This window comes from Lontra canadensis, unplaced genomic scaffold, assembly GCF_010015895.1.
Source record: "Lontra canadensis isolate GAN:19392208 unplaced genomic scaffold, GSC_riverotter_1.0 scaffold149, whole genome shotgun sequence".
Taxonomy (NCBI): domain Eukaryota; kingdom Metazoa; phylum Chordata; class Mammalia; order Carnivora; family Mustelidae; genus Lontra; species Lontra canadensis.
The window spans coordinates 2171904-2194016 of NW_022631143.1; the positions used below are offsets into that span (position 1 = coordinate 2171904).

The window sequence follows — 22113 nt, forward strand, 5'->3', positions numbered from 1 at the left end:
CCATTCATCTCTTGATGGACATCTAGGCTCTTTCCATAGTTTGGCTATTGTGGACATTGCTGCTATAAACATTTGGGTGCACTAACATCTTTATATAGTAGGTGATAGTATTATACTCATGTTGTAGATAAGGAAACTAAGGCTCAGAAAAATAGGTAACTTCCCCCAAGAACACACAGCTAGGAAATGGCTGAGCTGAGATTTAAATCTAGGCCATCTGGCTCTGGAGCCCTTACCAATGATAATACTGCCTTTCAAAAACTCAAGACACTGATATACTAAAAGTGAGTGCCAGGAAGTAGAAGGATTATTCCTTGCAGGTTTCTTTTAAAAAAAAAGAAGGGGGAAGAGGAGGGGAAGGAGAGGGATGAGGGGGCAGGGGAAGAGGAACAGGGAGAGGGAAGAGGGAGAGAGAGAGGAGGAGGAGGGGGAAGAGAAGAAGAATGAGAAGGAGAAGAAGGAGGAAAAAAGAAAAGGAAGAGGAGAAAGAGAAGGAGGATGAGGAGAAGGAAAGCCCATCTAGATCAGCAGTCATCCAGCTGAGTCCAGACCAGATTGGCTGAAACACCCAGATTTAGAAGAAATAAATGTCTACAGCTATATGAGGTTTTGTGGTTGTCACCCAGCAAAAGTTAACAGATATAGTACCTGACTCACTAGGAACACCTACTGGGAGGTCAAAGTGGACAGCAACAACAACAAAAAAATCACCTCAAAGAAGATGGGAGAATTAAAATCCAAGTCCTCAAAAGCAGGCAATTGCAGAATAATATCAATGTGCACAAAAGATTATTACAATCACACTATTGTTTTCCTCTACAAATTCTGGTAAAATCAATTAAACATGGCCAAGCCTCAATCTACAACAGCTTTTGAATGCCTGCCCACACCAAAGGAAACAGTCTTCAGTAAACCTCTCATTGAAACGCTGGCTTTAACAGCTCTGTGTCCTAAGCAGGGAAATCAATAAGCTCGCTTTCTCTGACAGATGGCTTTTGCAGAAACATGAGGATTTTGACCTGAGCTGTGACAGAGACCACTGCTAGATAGGAAGTTGGCTCTAAAGTTTCTAATTTTCAGATAAGAAGAATGAAGTAATTCAAGACCTCAAGGAATTTGCCAGATGAAGTGACAGAGAGTGGAATCCCAAGATCACAGTTTCAGTATAGTAAAAAAATCAAAGCCAACTGGATTCTGATAAAACTATTAGTGAGTCTACATGCCTAAAAAGCATCCCAGAAGTCTATAAGTTAGAAATAAAGCACAGAACACTCTTTACTAAAAAGAGTGGTTATTTTCTTTCAGTTTCTTACAATTTTATTCTGTTGCCTAAGAAAATCACTTTCTTAAATCTAGGTAGGTAAGAATCTTGTTTCTATAGAGACCCCAAGCTGGGGTCTCAATCACAGCCAGCATTTTTAAGAAAGAATCCCAGGTCTGCAGGAGTTTTAAATTGAGGCCCACATGCTCTTTTGGTGGTACCTGCATATCCTGGTCATGTGCATTTGGAGGGCCACAGTGGGGCAGGGCAGCACCCCTGAGCCATGACCAGGCTAAGGTGGCCTCAACTAAAGCCAGACTTGTTTCTACATGACACCCTTTTAAACCCACTGGGATACAGTGACCGAGTCCCAATCCCATTATTGTTCACTAAGCACAATCTCCTGGCTGCCCAGTTTTAACAAACTACAAGGAGAAATCACTTTATGTAATAGCACATTTTAATGCATGGGAGGAACTTAGAGGGGCTTTGAATTGAGCAGACAAAAAGAGGAAAGTAGTATGTACATTCCCCTTTTTCCTTGGGCAACTACTATATCTGGATTATTTGAGGGAGAAAGAAAGGGGTAGGAGGGTGAAAAGTTAAGGTGTAATCACTACTGTTGGGCAAGATTTAAACCCTTGCCCTCTTTCCACCTAGACACCAATTAGCAGAATGGAGGGGGACTTGACGAAGCAACTACCCCTGAATGCACCATGACTACCACTCAGGTTGCCCAGGAATGGCCTCTGGGGACAATCCAGGGTCAGCCAGATCGACAGAGCACTGTGACTTAGCAGGAGGCACAGACCCGGGGCTGGTCAACCTCTTCATCAGCAACTCAGAGCATTTTGTAATCTAAGCAGTGAAATGAGGGCTGGGGATCAAAGTGTGGGTACACCGCAAAACCCTGAGCATCTACTTACAGGTTCCACGAACTCAAACATCTTCCTCTCTTGGACTTCCTGCACCTTGAAGACATACTCCAGGGATACTTCATAGAAATGCTGCCGGACCAAGTCCACTTGGCTGTCTGCCTACAAACAAGAAAGAATTTCAGAGAAAAAAACTGGTTACTACCCAAGGAGAGTATTCAGCAAGCAGGCCAGAAAAATCTCTGGAGACGATTTTTAAAAACAATGCAAACAGCACGATATAGACATAAGAATAATGACAATGCTCACCCGGGCACCTGACTTTGTGTCAGGCACCATGCCCGCAGGTGGACATATTTTACGTTACTCGCTCTTCATTAACTATAGTTATTTAATCCTCATTCCATTCCTAAGAAGAAGACATTCTCATTACCTCTAATTTACAGGAAGAAAATGAAACCTGCTGACGTTAGGGAACCTGAAGCAGCGGGTACACGGCAGAATTAGGATTTCTGTACTTGTGGATCCGCCTCCAAGACCCTTCATCACCTTTTTTAAAGAAGTACTTATTTATTTGAGAAAAAGAAAGAGAGCAAGTGCATGGCAGGGGCGGGGGGTGAGGGAGTGAGAGAAACTATAAGCAGACTCCACAGCGGGACTCAATAGCACAATCATGAGATCAGGACCTGGGCAGAAACCAAGAGTTGAGTCTTCCCTGACTGAGCCACTCAGATGCCCTGCACCTCAACCATCTTTAACCTAGTAGTCTGTACTGCTTCCCACACCCTAGGGTAGACCGGGGTTCCACGGAAAACAAATCTTGAAGGAGAAAAAAAAAAAACACCTGCAGGGATATCCACATCCCATCAGGAATGAACCAAATAAGCTGTTAGAGGGCAGGGGACCTCAGAAAAGGCCATTTCCACGTGAGTTTCCCATACTTTCTTTGTTGTCAAAGCACAAACTGTCAGTTTACCCCAGCAGAGTAATTACATTACCCCAACCTAGCCTCAGTCCTCCCTCTTTGCAAATGTGGGAGAGGGGACACCTGAAAAGGCCCACACATGAGTACAATTAAACCACTGATGTGGGACATAGGTGCCAGAGGAGAAAATGGGGGGAAGGGGGAGAGAGTGTGTGTGTGGGTAATAGCAAGATGCTATGCTGCGAAGTACTGCAAGTATCACAATAAAGCTCATAGACTTTCTGCGGTATCGCTGTCACCTCAATCTCTCAAAGCAGATAATTACACTGAATGCACACTTTGATGACAAAATATACATATATTTATACGTGTGTGTGTGTATATATATATATATATTTAACAATTTTATTTATTTGCAAGAGAGAGCACAAGTGGGGGGTGGGGGAGGTGAGAGGGAGAAGCAGGCTCCCTGCTCAGCAGGGCTCTGATGCAGGGCTCCATCCCAGGGTCCCAGGATCTTGACCTGAGCTGAAGGCAGATGCTTAACCAACTGAGCCACCCAGTATTTTTTAATAGAAATGAATCCCCCGCTGGTAGGAAACACAACTCTGCTCTCTTTAGAAACGGAAGGATCAGAAACCATTCTACAACATACTTCACGAAGACACGAAAAGCCCCCAAAGAACCAAGTCTTTCTGTGCTCCCCTGTCAAGATCCCTGCAGAAGAAACTTGGGACAGACCTTAGCTGCCATTACACCAAATATGGCACAGCTATCTTTCTGTCTAAAGGACTTGACAAATCATTCATTCATTCAACCATCATGAACAAAAAGAAACTTCCTTTGTGGAGCTCATTGTGTAGTGAAGAAAAGAGATATTAAAAAATCATGTAGGTAGGGAGAGGGTGGTGGGGTTATGGACACTGGGGAGGGTATGTGCTATGGTGAGTGCTGTGAAGTGTGTAAACCTGGTGATTCACAGACCTGTACCCCTGGGGCTAATAATACATTATATGTTTATTAAAAAATTAAAAATGTTTTTAAAAATCATGTAAATAAACAGAAGATTGCAAACTCTGGGAGAGCACAAATGGCCCATTCCACTCTCCTGTGAGCATCTTCCTCCCAGATCAACCTATTAATACACAGAAGTTAGTCTACTGAGTAAGTGCTGAACAAAAGCAAAACGAAAGGCTAAGCCTGGGGACATTTTCTAAGCCTCCAAGCAGAGCAAGTTGGCATCTGAGGACTGAGAGATCTTTATTCAGAGACACAGTTTCAGAAGTGCTGCCCTCCACCGCACCACCCCCACCCCCAAGGTATGGCGGTTCAGACCTCTGGGCTGACATCCCTTCCACCTGGGCTCCTGCCAGCTAAGCCCCATATGTTCCTGCAGCCTTTAATTTCCTCGTAGTACAAATCCAACACACTTCCACCAGGGAAGCATCTACTTCCCCGGACCACCCACACAAGTCCAACATTCTCCCTGCTCAGGCTTGCCAACTGACACTGCAACGGAAGAAAGGGTCATTCAGGAAATGTACAAAGTGGCTCCTGCAGTTAAGCAGCAATGGAGGAAACTCCTCTGAGACAAATAGCAGAGCCCAGCATCAGCCAGAGAGCTAATGGCAAACAACTGGCGTGCACTTGCAGTTCTAGCATTCTCTAGCTAGAGAGACCTGCTCAAGTCCCTTAACCTCTCAGGTCTCCTTCCCACACCTGGAGGCTGGAGATAGTATCTGCCCTTTTTCTGCAGGCGAGCTATTTTCAAGAGAAAATGAGCTTAAAAGGATATGAGCAATTTGAATACCAAAAGATGCTGTGTGCACAGTAGTTGTCACTACCACCAGGCACTGCAGAGAAGATGGGCCTCGATCCCAGCTCCTCCCCCAAGTCAGCCATGAGTCTCTGGGTGATTACACTCCTCTCCTAACTGGTCTCCCTATTCGCTTTCTCCCCACCACCCCAATCCAGTCTGCACCCAGCAACCAGAAGAGCTTTCTTCAAATTTGAGCCAGAGCTTCTCAAAACCCCCTCAATGCCTTTATCTGGTTTCTACCATGTCTACAAGACACCCTATGACCTGCCCACCTATCCCTCCTCCCAGCCTCCCTCCAAAGCATTCTCACCATGTTCCAGCCTCCGAGATAGACTCCCTGCCCTGTAACATTCCAAATGCTTTCCTGCCAATCAATCTTTGCACTTGGGTGTTCCTTCTGCTAATAAACCTCTTTTCCTTGATAAATACTAAATTTTTTTAAAACTTTAAGACACAGTAAGAAACACCTTTTACATTATGATCTGAAAAAAAACATGCCTCTATAGGCTTCTTCTGTTCTAGCCTCCTCTACTGCATTTCATGACCCAGTAGTCCAGATTTTTAAGACACACACAGTTTTTAAAAACAGTTTAAGTAATCTCTACACCCAGAGTGGGCCTCGAACTCACAACCTTGAGATCAGGAATCACATGCTCTAGCAACTGAACCAGCCAGACAAACCAACATACCACAATTTAAAGAACACTGCCCTAGCTTTTCTCTTTGTTGTCCTTCTCATCCTTCTGGTTTCCACTCAAATATTAGCCTCTTTAGAGAAGACTTTATTGACCACGTTACTGTACATAAGACAAAGACTTCCTGGAGTAAACTACCTCCCAATTTGTTTCCTTATCACTATATAAAATTCTTTTCTATGATCCTCTCTTCTAGTATTTTGCCTACGGCAATATAATGTCAATGAGAGCAAAGACTTAGTCTCATTTTCCATTTTACTATCCCGCCTTCCAGAACAGTGCCAGGCCCTTAATAAGTATTCAAGAGAGATTTGAGGAATGAATGAATTGATCTCTATGTGGCCAATAGTGATTCAGTTCTCAGAAGAAATGCCTAACTTGATGTATTTCCAAAGGAAAGGGAAAAAAAAATCCAAGTGTAATAATATGTTTCTCCTGCTAATGTCCCTACTCATCTGGGCCACAGAATTCAACATATCTTTTAGACCCCCATCCTGCAATGGACTAATAGGTCAAGAGCCCAGCCCACCTGGCTGGCCACTCAAAATCGTTTCTCCACTTGTTACCAGAGAAGCAGTGAATCTCCCAGCTTGTTTGAGACGCACCAACCATTCTATGCTTCTTGGAAAGAAGCACTGTCCTAGACTAAAAGTTCCAGGAAGCCAATCATTCATTTCACTCTCCACAATTCGCTCAACACCTGAATAGACTCACAGAAGCGTGTAGTGTACTTTTGTTAAGTGAATCTTTTCTTTGAAGCTTCAAAGCTCTTGAAAAATATGCTGATTTTTAAAAAAGAATCATCCACTAGATGGCAGTGTCATTCCACACGACTGAGCTATGATTTTACCCACCAGGATGTGGGGATGGGCTAGATGTTAAAGGTACTCAGTTCTGAGGCCTGCAATCAGGGAAGAATTCTGGATAATCAAAGAAAGGAGATTTCATCAAAAGTGCACTAGGTGTTTAGTCACGTTCCTAAGTTGATTTTTTAATAAATGTGAAGAAATCATCACTAAATAGCTGGAAGACCTTGAATAAATCGACCTCTGCTAGGAACCCAGTTACTTCAAATATATTTCCAGGAGGTTCAACCAGAAGATTATCAAGGTCCCTCCTTCAGGCCAATTCTATTTTCATGACACGTGCATTGAATAACAACGACTTACAGGCAGCCTAGCAATGTCCCACCCTCCCAAGACAGAAAGACAAGCAGAAGGGCACAGTGAGGTATGAGAAAAGAGCTCCAGAATCCAGTGTGCGCAACCTCACTGAAGAGCTATGAGCAAGCTATTTAACACCTTCGAGCCTTAATCTCCTCATATGTAAAATCAAGGAAATACATCTGTACCTCACAAGAAGGTGGTAAGGATTTGAGAAGCTTCCAAATGAAGTGCCTAACACAGTACCCAGTACAAAAATAAGCATTCAGTAAATATTTCCTGCTATTATTGTTGTTGGTCGTGGAAGTATTATATCATTTTTGTAATAGTATTTTTATCAATTCAATTCAGCTAAGGTACAACTAAAAAGCAATCCTTGAGAACTGACCCAGACGTTTCTGAAAGACCTGCAGCCTGCTCCTTGCCCTACAAAGTACTTAGAAAGCATGACTGGGTCAAAGACAAGCACACAACGAACTGTAACAAAAGAACATAATGAAGAAATGCCCACTAATACATATAACTGGCTAGGTCAGTGCTATGAACTAATGTTTGTGTCCCTGACAACACTCATATGCTGAAACCTAACCTCCAGTGTGATAGCACTTAGAGGTGTGGCATTTGGGAGGTGATCAAGTCATGATGGTGGAGTCCTCATGAATGGGATGAGTGGCCTTATAGAAGAGACCCCAGAGAGCTCCCTTAGCCCTTCTGCCACGTGGGCCACAGCAAGAAGACAGCCATTTATGAACCAGGAGGCAAGCTCTCACTAGACACTAAATCTGCCAGCGCCTTAATATTGGCCTTCCTAACCTCCAGAACTGCGAGAGTTAAATTTCTGTCTCTATAAGCTACCTAGGGGCGCCTGGGTGGCTCAGTGGTTAAAGCCTCTGCCTTCGGCTCAGGTCATGATCCCAGAGTCCTGGGATCGAGCCCCGCATCGGGCTCTCTGCTCAGTGCAGAGCCTGCTTCTCTCTCTCTCTCTGTCTGCTTCTCTGCCTACTTGTGTTCTCTGTCTGTCAAATAAATAAATAAAATCTTTAAAAAAAAAAAAAAAAAAAAAAAAAAAGAAAAGGGATGGGGAAAAATAAGCCAGTCTTGGGGTTAGTACTTTTTATTTGTTTAGCAGCCATAATTTGCCTTCTCATGCATTAAGTACACAGAATAGATAATTTGTATTTTATAAAAAATGGAACTAAAAGCTCAGAGAGATGAAAACTTGTCCTAGGTCACACAGTGACCCTGGCATAGCAGACCCTGAAGTTAGATATCTCTTTGCCACCCAGTTCTGTGGTCCTGACACTGTGCTATCTCAGGAGAGGGCTTGGTGTGGCCTTAAAAGAGTATGTTAGACTCATCCCAGACCATATCAGCAGGATCCAGGAATAGAGGGAACAGATCGGAGAAGCATCCTCACTCTGGGGGACACCATGCCTACATACTAACTGTACTACAGGCCTCTCAACACCAGTAGGTGCTGGAACAATCATGTCGTTGCTCAACTCTTAAAGACCCTGACTCCTGTTAACTGCTTAGAAACTACAGAGCTGGCCAGCTCTGGTCATTCTGAGTTGCAGCCAAAAAGACTGTCCTTAAATGTAGTTTCCAAACCTTAAATGCCAAATGATACCCAAAGAAAGACAACTAGAAAGTGAGGGCATCAGGACAGATCCTGAATGGATTTACACACTTAGCATGAATGACCACATATGAGCATCTTCCAGGGCTCATACCCCATGTACAGCTGGGATTCCATTCAGTGAATTTAGTACTTAATATACAATCCACTGAAAATAGGTTTTCTTTAGCCTTCTCAAGTGTATTTGACAAGATTTACCTGAGTAGCTATGCTATCTTCAAGAATCACCTTGCCATGTGTTTGCTGCTTTTTCCCTAGACAGGCACAAGATCATCAAAGATAGGTTAGTGTTTTCTACTCCCCACAGTTCAAACCAAGTGCTCAGTTGCTTTTGGTTGGTTGGCCAAGAACTGGTCTGCAAAGCCCACCACAAACACTTGTTGCCAGAGTCGCTATTGAGCCCCATTTGTCACTTACACAACTGGTTTAAACTCCCATATCAAAGCAGAGAGTTCTGAGAACCAGATGTCCCTGAGGACCTGGTTGGCAGGGGACTTGACTCCACCATCCCCTGAGGAATCATCATCGTTCAACCTTCAGCCACAGGATCTGCAGAGTAACTTTCACCTGACAGAAATACTGCATGGTATTTGCTCAAAAACAAAGTAAATTCAAGAACAAGGGCTAGCTTGACAAGTGTCCATCGACTAATGAATGGGTAAAAAAGATGCAGTTTAGAATTACAGAGGAGTATTACTCAGGCACTTCAAAAAAAAAATTGCCATTTGCTGCAATGTGGTTAGATCTAGAAAGTATAATGCTAAGTGAAATAAGTCAGCCAGAGAAAAACAAATATCATATGATTCCACTTGTGTGGTATTTAAGAAGAAAAAAAAAAATGAGCAAAGGAAAAGGGAGGAAAGGAGAGAGAGAGAGAGAGAAAACAAGAAACAGACTCTTTATTAAAGAGACCACACCGAAGGTTACCAGAGGGGAGGTGGGTGGGGAGATGGGGTAAATGTGTGATGAGGATTAAGGAATGCACTTGTCCTGATGAGCACCGGGTGAGGTATGGAACTGCTGAATCACTGGACTGTACACCCGAAACTAATATTATACTATATGTTAACTAACTGGAATTTTAATAAAAACTGAAATAAGAATGAGAGCTAGCTTGGAAGTCACAGCCTCTCTTTAGCACATACTTGAGAAAGGTCAAGCAAATTGTTAAAAGCAAAATAACATTCATGTTGTCAACTTCGGACTTCCACTAGGAAACTGCTCTATCTCCCAAGAAAAAAACACCCTCACTATGCAAATCTCCATGAACTAAACAAAAATGATCAGAGATCCACAGCTGCAAAGCTAACTTATCTTTCCAAGTGAACATACTCTTCATGTCAATCCAGAAAGGCTCAGGGTAGGTAAGATAAATTACCTTTTTTAGAAACAAGGTTAGGAAAGCATAAAGCATAGGAATAACAAAACTCGCTTAAAGAAAAAAGAAAAGGAAGCAAGAAAGACAGACTAATATCAAGTACTGGTTGAAGTAATTTTTTTTTTGGTTGGTTGAAATAATTTTAAAAAAATAACAACCAGGGCACCTCGAAGGCTCAGTTGGTTAAGGCTCTGCCTTGGGCTCAGGTCACGATCCCTGGTCCTGGGCTAGAGCCCCAGGTCAGGATCCCTGCTCAGCAGGGAGCCTGCTTCTGCTTCTCCCTCTCCTTCTGCCCCCGTCTACGCCCCTCCCGCTCTCTCCCTCTCTCAAATATATAAATAAAATCTTTTAAAAATAATAACAATAGTAGTAACAATAAAGAAGGATGACCAAAGTGTTCCAGATGCTAATGTCTCAAATTACTGATATAAGGTAGGAAGACAAAAAGTAAGACAGGAAGTGCAGAATTAAGGTAAAGGGTAAGAGAAACAGGAAACCAGATTTCAGTTTGAAAGGAAGAAGCACGTTTTAGTGACTAGGGCTGCCCAATAAGGAGGTGCTTGATCTTGACCAGCAGTACCTGCCCCCATCCCATTAGTAGGTTGGACAGCCAGAAAAGGGGTGCTGTGGGCGGGAAGATACAAGGGCAATACAGGCAACAGGCATCTGATGACGGATCAAGGTCAAGCTCCTGGTTTGTGAGGTCTTTTCAAACCTCAGGATTTTCTGGCAAAGGTGAGCCAGCACGCATCCCCTGTACCACACAGAACTTGAACACCTTATTCAGGATACTACTGAAGTTTCTTACCTCCTGAAGCTGTGATTCTTTCTTCTTGGAAGACAAATTTAAGTGTTTTTCTAAGATGCCACAATACTTTTCTGTCTCCTTGTCATACTTCTTTTTGGCTTCCTGGCAAAAAGAGGAAAAGAGAAAAAGTAAAATGTTTCAGGAATAAAAGCAATCTTGTCAAGACCTCTGCCTGTTCAATTTCATAGCTTCATTGTTCCCTCAGACCCAGAACAGTGGACAACCCAGCTGTTTAATGTGCATTAAATAAAGCCACTCCCCGGCCAACAGCAGACCAATGGTTTTGAGTGTCTATCATAAAGGAACCACTACAATGCCAGAAACAAGGTAAATACCAGTATTTAATAGTGGCAAAGCCAGGATTCCATGTCCTGAGAACCTCAGTTGTGAAAAAGAAATTTCTAATTTCTAAGTTCAAGAATATTCAAGGGCAAAGAACAGAGCAAAGTTACCTATGAAGCACAAAGACCCAACTGAAATCTTAAGTGGGACAAGTCTAGAATAAGGGTAGTTCCAGCTTTAACAATGGTCAAAAAGTACTTAATATATAGATCTAATATCCCTGGGCACAACAGTAGCACATGTGGGTCTTTAAAATGAATGAAGATTCAAAAGAAAACAAATGAATTCACAGAAGCATCATTCTCACTAACAAACAAATAAAAAAAGCTAAAGCAACATCACTGCCCATAGAAAGGGTTTGAGATCATGAAAGGGTTGGACATCTAATAAATTTAAATAGAAGGGCGAGGTAGTCATATGGCAAGTTGCTTGTAATGTAAATTATTAATATGATACAAACTTGGTGCATCCTACATAGAGTGTAGCTACCTATAGACAAAGATTAGATGGCAAAACGAGAATAATCAAGTTAAGGAAATGGGATAATGGGTGATTTTCTTCTCACATTGGGAAGTTTTTATTATCCTACATTAACAGCTTTCAAAATAAAAAATAATAAATATCATAATACGCTTAATAATCCCTGCCAAATCACTGAGTCATTGAGATTCTACTTTTATCTCCCATTTTACAAATAAGGAAATTTAGATCTAGGGAAGTTAACTTGTAAAAAGTCATAGAGAGTGACAGAGCTGGGATCTGAGGCCAGAGACGCTGCCTCCAAAGCCCACCTCTCAGTCGCACCTGAGATGTATGTTCACAGGTGGTCTCTTTTCCATCCACTTTCTAGTGGGGATGGCAAGCAAGAGGGCTGGAAGATGGTGGACAATGGCCTAATGAACATGATCAATTTCACTAAGTGAGGCCCTCAGTCTTACTCTTAACTTAGGTGGAACCCACAGGAACTAATTTTCTATAACTCCAAGGCCTTTATAGAAGAGAAAAAATTTTACAGCCAGATAAGGAAGCTCAGAGACATCTCCATTCATTTCACAAAGATGTAACAAATAACCACTCTGTGTCAGGGTCCTGTAGCCAATGGTCAAGGCAAAAGTGGTCCCAAGCCTTATGGTAGGGGTGTTCTAGTAGGACAGACACAATTGACCAGGAAATAAATAAATAATTATCGGCAGCCACAAGTGCTATGAAGGAAATAAGGTGCAGTCAGAGATTCCACAGATAGGGTGCTCCAGAGAGGCCTCACTGGGGAAGGGAGTGTGAGCTGCTAATCATGTGAGGGACAGGGTGGACCCTTCTAGAACACTAGAGCAGTAAGTACAAATGCTCCGGGCTTAACACTGGGAAGCCTAAGTGGCACAGGAATCACCAAGAAGCTCTCTCCTGAAGCCCTGACAATCTCCTGCCACATCAGAACTCCATTTTTCTGGTTGACAGCATGATTCTAAGTCTTCAAAGTGGGAGGACTCATCACAGACCCTTGTTAGCTGACATGTAACCATTTTTACAAACCTGAATTTTGCTTGGAAGCCTATTTATACACGAGAACAACGTAACATGCAGAAGCAAGTGAGGAAAAAGCCCAAGGAGACATTACTCCTTCAAATTTGAAGAAGGGTACATACAGGCTAGACACTTGACTTAACTCTTTCTTGCATAGAAATCAGCAACTTTGCACTACGGCCCCAATTCCACTTCATGCTCACAGATCCACTCCAGCAGCCTGTCAGCAAGCCCCAAGGAGAACCCTGTGCTGCAAGAACCAAGCCGGCCAGAGGTGAGAAAAGGCCAGTGAACATGAGTCACCAGCATTCTGTGACTTTCTGGCAACTTGAGCTGCCACATTCCGTGTTCAAGAGGACAGCCAGAGCTAACGAGAAAGGGAAGCAGTTTCTGTCCTGGAAAACAGCAACAAGACCTCTGAGGATAACTCTACTAAGATAATGGTCTTAAGTTGAGAGGGTAGTCTTAGTGAGTTTAAATTCTCTACTCAGATATAAGATGGTGCTTGCCTTCCAGGGAATCCACTGTGGCCGCCTAAATGGATGAAGGACAGAATTAGGATTCTGGAAATGATTCCCAATTCTACATGGATCAATTCTAAACAAATCACTGCCCCTCTTCAGAACTGGGTTCTCTCATCTATTAAACTGAGGAGGACTCCAGGAGGTAACTGGTCAGGTTCCTTCCTCTTTCAGCTCAGAGTGTTTAACAAAGAATAAAAACACCTCCCCCCTCACAGCCTATTAGGATAAAATGAGATAAGCCACAGACCATTCTTAGCAGAGGGTCCATCACATAGAAAATGCACAATAAAATTCAATAATGATGATGATGATGGCAGTAGTGATGGGCAGCTATCGCGGTGAGTGACAGTGGTCAAGCAGCCCATCATCTGAATGTGCCTCCTCCTTACTGAGAACACCACTTCCTTCCCATGCCTAAGGTCCCATGAGGGAAGCCTGCATAGCACGTACCACAATTTGAAATTATGCTTATTTACATCTTTTTGTTTCATGTCGTTTTCCCCAGCCACACCAGGAGCACAGTACATCTTTACTTGTTCTCCACCATAAACCAGTGTGTAGTGTGGTACCAGGCACAAAGCAGGCACTCACCTATCTTTTATAGATGAATGAACTGTATGTACTGAACCTAACGGCTAACATAAAAAGCCTATATGACAAGCACTGTTCTAAGCACTGTATGTGTGTTTACTCATGTCTTTTTCATAAGAACTCTACAAGGTAAATATTATCAGTGTCCCCATCCTACAGATCAGGAAACAGGTACAGAGAAGTTCAGCTACTCCCCAAGCTGGCATGCCAATGCAACAAATGAGGTTAGGGCCCCCTCTTCACCATAAACTTCTCCTTTCACTGGAGAGACCAGCTCTCTAAATGCACCTAGCCTGGAGGAAAAACAAATTCCCCCAAACTCAGAATTCTGAACCCAGGGTCACAGTTATGCCCAGCTCCAGGGCTGTGCCCTACCACAGGCAGCTATGCTAGCACCAGAATGCCCATGGGTCCTCCTCCCTGGCAGCCTTCACACCCAACACTAACTTCTGCTTCTTGCAAGTAGCAACAGGTTGTTATAGCAACTGAAGCCACACCAGAGGGGGAGGAAGGGTAATTTTAGCACAGGCAGAGTTCAGAAACTTCTACTTGGCTGCTCAAGAGCACTGGCTGGCTCTTAGGTATTCCTTAGTCTGCTGCTTAGACTGTCTGGTGAAGAGTCTGTTTCTTTGCTTTCTCTTAAATGTATACAATACTAGGATATAAATGTGTGCATGTACAGGGAGGGGAGGAACAAGTACAGAGAAAAAAGGAAATGACACAGGAAGGAGGAGGAAAATCATCTCCGACATCATCACCCTATTCAAGAGGAATGAGAGATAAGAGTATGTATGAGAGGCAACACGTTTTGATGAGTGATGATTTTATTCAAATTCTTTCATTCTTCTACTTCTTATCTTCTACAGACATACCCCCACCCCATGCCCAGAAGAGTAACAGCTCCTGTCATTACAATCACTGGTATTATGCAAAACGAGGCCACTCAGACTCCTGCTTCACCTCCGTGGCAACTGTGGGAATGCCCAAAACCAGGGACTGAGAGAAGAGGGCAGAATGAGAAGCATCCATGCTCAAAGGCAGGAAAGACTCTTGGAAAGAGGACTTGATAAGGAGGTCTGTCTGCTCCACTGTGGCCTCTAAGCTTTTCAGAATCCCCAGAGCCATGGCCATATGTTATCATGAGTAGGAAGCACAGGTCCCAAGGCCACTAAAGGGAAGGCCTGATTACTGGGCCTACAAATATGAGAACTTGGGGAGGGACACTCATGGCAAATTCAAAGTCTTGGACAAACTCTTTATGGAACAAGACTCCCTTTTAATTTTACATTCCTTAATCTCTGATACAAAACCCATGAGCTTTAATTTCTTCATAAATGTAAAGTGTAAAATTGGTAGAAAGTGCTACAGAACTGGAAGAAAAATCTTTGCTGTGGTTCATCCTTCAAACTACAGTCAACCATCCCTCTGAAGAACGTTCACTGAACAGCAAATCATTTTTTCAGACCCTAACCACATTCATTTTCAGAAGCACGTGTTCGTAGGTGGGGAGGTGGGGTTGGGAGACAGATCCCACTTCATTACATTGCAGTTACCTATTCCCCACCTATTGGCATCTACCTCTCAAGGCCATTTCACAGAGGAGTAAAATTACCGTCAGAGCGATGTTGCCCCAAACCCCCTGCAGGTGGCGCACAGGACTGCAGCTGAAGAACTCACGGTTCCAGAAAAAGAGGAAGAGTATCTGGTAAATCCTTCTGCTTTCACTGATCCCAGTGCAAACACCTTCTCTGCAGGTGGCCTCTAACACCCTACTACCAGTCAAACCAGCTAGGGTTACCTATGATTTCTCACAGCATAGGGGAACCCTGGAGAATTCATCTTTCAAAAATGAACAAGATTCCCTTTGCACCCTTCTCAGAGAAATTTCAGCTGCAAGCCAGCCACATTTCAGCTGCAGTCCCTCCTGGTCAGTGGTAACAAACCAGGACAAAGAAGTTGAAGCAGTCCTGTTTTTTGACCTGCACCATGTGGAATATGTACTTTTAAATTATTTGCCAATTTTTTTAAATTTTATTTTTTATAAACATATATTTTTATCCCCAGGGGTACAGGTCTGTGAATCACCAGGTTTACACACTTCACCGCACTCACCATAGCACATACCCTCCCCAATGTCCATAATAACCCCACCCCACCTCTCCCAACCCCCCTCCCCCCAGCAACCCTCAGTTTGTTTTGTGAGATTAAGAGTCACTTATGGTTTATCTCCCTCCCAATCCCATCTTGCTTCATTTACTCTTCTCCTACCCCCTTAACCCCCATGTTGCATCTCCTCTCCCTCATATCAGGGAGATCATATGATAGTTGTCTTTCTCCGATTGACTTACTTCGCTAAGCATGATACCCTCTAGTTCCATCCACGTTGTTGCAAATGGCAAGATTTCATTTCTTTTGATGGCTTCACAGTATTCCATTGTGTATATATACCACATCTTCTTTATCCATTCGTCTGTTGATGGACATCTAGGTTCTTTCCATAGTTTGGCTATTGTAGACATTGCTGCTATAAACATTCAGGTGCACGTGCCCCTTCGGATCACTACGTTTGTATCTTTAGGGTAAATACCCAGCAGTGCAATTGATGGGTCACAAGGTAGTTCTATTTTCAACATTTTGAGGAACCTCCATGCTGTTTTCCAGAGTGGTTGCACCAGCTTGCATTCGCACCAACAGTGTAGGAGGGTTCCCCTTTCTCCGCATCCTCGCCAGCATCTGTCATTTCCTGACTTGTTAATTTAGCCATTCTGACTGGTGTGAGGTGATATCTCATTGTGGTTTTGATTTGTATTTCCCTGATGCCGAGTGATATGGAGCACTTTTTCATGTGTCTGTTGGCCATCTGGATGTCTTCTTTGCAGAAATGTCTGTTCGTGTCTTCTGCCCATTTCTTGATTGGATTATTTGTTCTTTGGGTGTCGAGTTTGATAAGTTCTTTATAGGTTTTGGACACTAGCCCTTTATCTGATATGTCATTTGCAAATATCTTCTCCCATTCTGTCAGTTGTCTTTTGGTTTTGTTAACTGTTTCCTTTGCTGTGCAAAAGCTTTTGATCTTGATAAAATCCCAATAGTTCATTTTTGCCCTTGCTTCCCTTGCCTTTGGCAATGTTCCTAGGAAGATGTTGCTGCGGCTGAGGTCGAAGAGGTTGCCTCCTGTGTTCTCCTCAAGGATTTTGATGGATTCCTTTCTCACATTAAGGTCCTTCATCCATTTTGAGTCTATTTTCGTGTGTGGTATAAGGAAATGATCTAATTTCATTTTTCTGCATGTGGCTGTCCAATTTTCCCAACACCATTTATTGAAGAGGCTGTCTTTTTTCCATTGGACATTCTTTCCTGCTTTGTCGAAGATTAGTTGACCATAGAGTTGAGGGTCTATTTCTGGGCTCTCTATTCTGTTCCATTGATCTGTGGGTCTGTTTTTGTGCCAGTACCATGCTGTCTTGATGATGACAGCTTTGTAATAGAGCTTGAAGTCCGGAATTGTGAAGCCACCAACTTTGGCTTTCTTTTTCAATATTCCTTTGGCTATTCGCGGTGTTTTCTGGTTCCATATAAATTTTAGGATTATTTGTTCCATTTCTTTGAAAAAAATGGATGGTACTTTGATAGGAATTGCATTAAATGTGTAGATTGCTTTAGGTAGCATAGACATTTTCACAATATTTATTCTTCCAATCCAGGAGCATGGAACATTTTTCCATTTCTTTGTGTCTTCCTCAATTTCTTTCATGAGTACTTTATAGTTTTCTGTGTATAGATTCTTAGTCTCTTTGGTTAGGTTTATTCCTAGGTATCTTATAGTTTTGGGTGCAATTGTAAATGGGACTGACTCCTTAATTTCTCTTTCTTCGGTCTTGTTGTTGGTGTAGAGAAATGCAACTGATTTCTGTGCATTGATTTTATATCCTGACACTTTACTGAATTCCTGTACCAGTTCTAGCAGTTTTGGAGTGGAGTCTTTTGGGTTTTCCACATATAGTATCATATCATCTGCGAAGAGTGATAGTTTGACTTCTTCTTTGCCGATTTGGATGCCTTTAATTTCTTTTTGTTGTCTGATTGCTGAGGCTAGGACTTCTAGTACTATGTTGAATAGCAGTGGTGATAACGGACATCCCTGCCGTGTTCCTGACCTTAGCGGAAAAGCTTTCAGTTTTTCTCCATTGAGAATGATATTTGCGGTGGGTTTTTCATAGATGGCTTTGATAATATTGAGGTATGTGCCCTCTATCCCTACACTTTGAAGAGTTTTGATCAGGAAGGGATGCTGTACTTTGTCAAATGCTTTTTCAGCATCTATGGAGAGTATCATATGGTTCTTGTTCTTTCTTTTATTAATGTGTTGTATCACATTGATTGATTTGCGGATGTTGAACCAATCTTGCAGCCCTGGAATAAATCCCACTTGGTTGTGGTGAATAATCCTTTTAATGTACTGTTGAATCCTATTGGCTAGTATTTTGGTGAGAATTTTTGCATCTGTGTTCATCAAGGATATTGGTCTGTAGTTCTCTTTTTTGATGGGATCCTTGTCTGGTTTTGGGATTAAGGTGATGCTGGCCTCATAAAATGAGTTGGGAAGTTTTCCTTCCATTTCTATTTTTTGGAACAGTTTCAGGAGAATAGGAATTAGTTCTTCTTTAAATGTTTGGTAGAATTCCCCCAGGAAGCCGTCTGGCCCTGGGCTTTTGTTTGTTTGGAGATTTTTGATGACTGTTTCAATCTCCTTACTGGTTATGGGTCTGTTCAGGCTTTCTATTTCTTCCTGGTTCAGTTGTGGTAGTTTATATGTCTCTAGGAATGCATCCATTTCTTCCAGATTGTCAAATTTGTTGGCGTAGAGTTGCTCATAGTATGTTCTTATAGTTGTCTGTGTTTCTTTGGTGTCAGTTGTGATCTCTCCTCTTTCATCCATGATTTTATTTATTTGGGTCCTTTCTCTTTTCTTTTTGATAAGTCTGGCCAGGGGTTTATCAATCTCATTAATTCTTTCAAAGAACCAGCTCCTAGTTTCGTTGATTTGTTCTATTGTTTTTTTGGTTTCTATTTCATTGATTTCTGCTCTGATCTTTATGATTTCTCTTCTCCTGCTGGTTTTAGGGTTTCTTTCTTGTTCTTTCTCCAGCTCCTTTAGGTGTAGGGTTAGGTTGTGTACCTGAGACATTTCTTGTTTCTTGAGAAAGGCTTGTACCGCTATATATTTTCCTCTCAGGACTGCCTTTGTTGTGTCCCACAGATTTTGAACCGCTGTGTTTTCATTATCATTTGTTTCCATGAATTTTTTTCAATTCTTCTTTAATTTCCTGGTTGACCCATTCATTCTTTAGAAGGATGCTGTTTAATCTCCACGTATTTGGGTTCTTTCCAAATTTCCTCTTGTGATTGAGTTCTAGCTTCAGAGCATTGTGGTCTGAAAATATGCAGGGAATGATCCCAATCTTTTGATACCGGTTGAGACCTGATTTAGGACTGAGGATGTGATCTATTCTGGAGAATGTTCCATGTGCACTAGAGAAGAATGTGTATTCTGTTGCTTTGGGATGAAATGTTCTGAATATATCTGTGATATCCATCTGGTCCAGTGTGTCATTTAAGGCCTTTATTTCCTTGTTGATCTTTTGCTTGGATGATCTGTCCATTTCAGTGAGGGGAGTGTTAAAGTCCCCTACTATTATTGTATTATTGTCGATGTGTTTCTTTGATTTTGTTATTAATTGGTTTATATAGTTGGCTGCTCCCACGTTAGGGGCATAGATATTTACAATTGTTAGATCTTCTTGTTGGACAGATCCTTTGAGTATGATATAGTGTCCTTCCTCATCTCTTATTATAGTCTTATTTTGCCAATAGTTTTTTAAGCCAGGACATTTCAAAGAAAACTCTGACATTTCACTTTCTCTTGAAAAATTTCAAGATCTGGCAACAAAGGGCGCATTTTCCCTCAGCAAAAATGAGCTCACAACAGGGTCGCGAGACCCTCAGGGCCCATTTTGCAACTCTCTGGTCTAGGCTCTGAGCCCTGGACTCTGCAGTAAGTACAATTCCACCTTGTCCAAGCACAGAGGTATCTGCTAACACAAGGAGGCATGGTTTCTACCTTTGCACAATTTATGAACTAGCAAAAAAAGATTAGGTAACAAAATACTAGAATGACTGCTCTGGGGTTGACCAATCAGTCTTACTTTAGACACTTGTGAGTAACTGATGAACCACTATATAAAATCCAAAAACAAGGCTGCCCTAAAATCCAAGAGCAAGGTTTGCATAATTCTCACCTTGGCAGCCCCAATCTGCTCCTTCCGAAACTTCTCCAAGGGAGTGATGAGCACCTCGCTGGCATTCTCAATCTGTTGAGGAAAAACAGGGCAGGGGAATGGGGTAGACACATATACATAAAAGCAAATATCAGTTAAGAATTCTAGCAGTTTTGGCACAAAATGCCTCTCACTTTAAAATCTGAGTAAGCAGGGTGCCTGGGTGGCTCAGTCAGTTAAGTGTCTGACTTTTTTTTTTTTAAGATTTTATTTAATTTGACAGAGAGAGATCACAAGTAGGCAGAGAGGCAGCCAGAGATAGAAGGGGAAGCAGTCTCCCCACTGAGCAGAAAGCCCGATATGGTGCTCGATCCCAGGACCCTGGGATCATGACCTGAGCCAAAGGCAGAGGCTTAACCCACTAAGCCAACCAGGCACCCCATCATCTGACTCTTGATTTAAGCTCAGGTCATGATCTGATAATGCCCCATGGCATTAGGTTCTGTGCTCAGTGCGGAATCTGCTTGAGGATTCTCTCCCTCTCTCTCTGGCCCCTCCCCTACCATGCTCTCAAGCTCTCTAAATCAAATCTTTTTTTTAAACTGAGTAAGCAATACTGTTGCACGTGTCAATTTTTCACAATACTTGAACAGAAAGCATGTCAGATCAAACTCATCATCTCAAAACATGGAATTCTTCCTGTGTGTGACTGATTCCTTAAAAATGAGTACCTTTTGGGGCGCCTAGGTGGTTCACTCAGTTAAACATCTGCCTTTAGCTCAAGTCATGGTCCTAGGATCCTGGGATTGAGCCCCACATTGGACTCCCTGCTCAGTGGAGAGTCTGCTTCTTCCTCTCCCTCTGCCCTTTCCCCCAGTCATTCTCTATCTCAAATAAATAAAATCTTTTTTTTAAAAAAAATGAGTACCTCTGGGGCACCTGGGTGGCTCAGCTTATTAAGTGTCAGCCTGTGGCTCAGCTCATGATCCCGGGGACCTGGGATCAAGCCCCGCAGTCTGTTTCTCCCTCTCCCTCTGACCCTCCCCACTGCTTGTGCTCTTCCTCACTTACCCTCTCTAAAGAATAAATTAAAAATCTTAAAAATAATAAAAACAAGTAATTTGAAAAACGTAAGCAACCATGTAAAGGCAGAAGGGAACTGGTGACAGGGTAGGATCTAAATTTCAGCTTCAGGTATATCTTATGAATGCCCATTCACCCAAGCTATATTTAGGTAGATATATTTTAGGCAGATCAACACTGAGTCTAGGTTAAGAGCAAGAAACACCTTTGGACATGGGGTGGCATGAAAACCTTCCAAGTCTGACTTTGTGTATTCCTACCAGTACAAGAATCAGAACATCTGTGCCTCCAGACTACTGGCTACCTCTCAACCTCCCCCACCACTCACTCCATCAGGTCCTAGATGCCAACCATACCATCGCCCCCATGCACCTCAAATGCACAAAACTAGTCCAATTTCCAGGCTTTTGCATTTAGACATTCCCTCACATGCTTGATCCCCAAATGCTCTCATGAATGACTCATTTATTATTCTAATTGAGGTACTGGCTTAAAGGACACCACTTTAAGAAGGCCTTCCATGATCACCCGCATATTCCAAAGAAACTTCTCACCACGCAACCAAGTGTTTTCTTCAGAAGATGTAGGCCAGCTAAAGTTTTCTAATTTACCACTATGCAAACACACACACATACCACTACCTCATAAATGTTCACTTGCCTACCATTTCCCCCCAAACACAGAAGAGTGCTGAAACAAAGAAGCACTCAAATATTTTTCAATGACTACAGGAATGAATGAATTATTTCTTGACTAGCTGCCAACTGTGTGACCACAGGCAAAGTATTTAACCTCTCTGGGCTCTAATTTCCTAATCTGCAAAATGAGTAGGCTGGATTGTTCCAGCTCTAGGAATCTATGATCTATTCTAAGGCAGTAAAATATCTTACAATCTTTCCTTTTAAATCATTCACTGCTCACTTGTCACTCAATTAATTATTTCAGGAATCTTGATACAACAAAGCATTATTTTTCTAAATCACATGCATATACATCACAATGAAACCAACAAAGTAAATGCCAGAAGCCAAAGATGGACACAGCCAAGAACTAACTGAGCAATGGGAGGAATAAAATGTGGCAGGTCTCCAAATTTATTGCCACTTGCTTTTTTCTCAATTTTGAGAGTACTTATCTAGGAAGAGAGCATTTTAACATGAGGGTTGCAATGTTTAACTTGTTTGATTTTTATTATTATTTGATGTTGCTTA

At 42.3% G+C, this 22113-nt stretch overlaps 1 protein-coding gene across 4 annotated transcripts in view; it reads right to left on the bottom strand.

The window, feature by feature from the left end:
- The window catches only part of ARHGAP26 (Rho GTPase activating protein 26), a 443583-nt gene that overhangs the window by 314170 nt on the left and 107300 nt on the right, over positions 1-22113 (bottom strand). For all 4 annotated transcript variants that reach the window (XM_032844264.1, XM_032844266.1, XM_032844265.1 and 1 more), the window contains exons 4-6: positions 19841-19912; positions 10564-10665; positions 2188-2298 (exon numbers count right to left, since the gene is read on the bottom strand). In XM_032844264.1, the coding sequence (XP_032700155.1) occupies positions 2188-2298; positions 10564-10665; positions 19841-19912 (285 nt within the window). The remainder of the gene's footprint in view (positions 1-2187; positions 2299-10563; positions 10666-19840; positions 19913-22113) is intronic.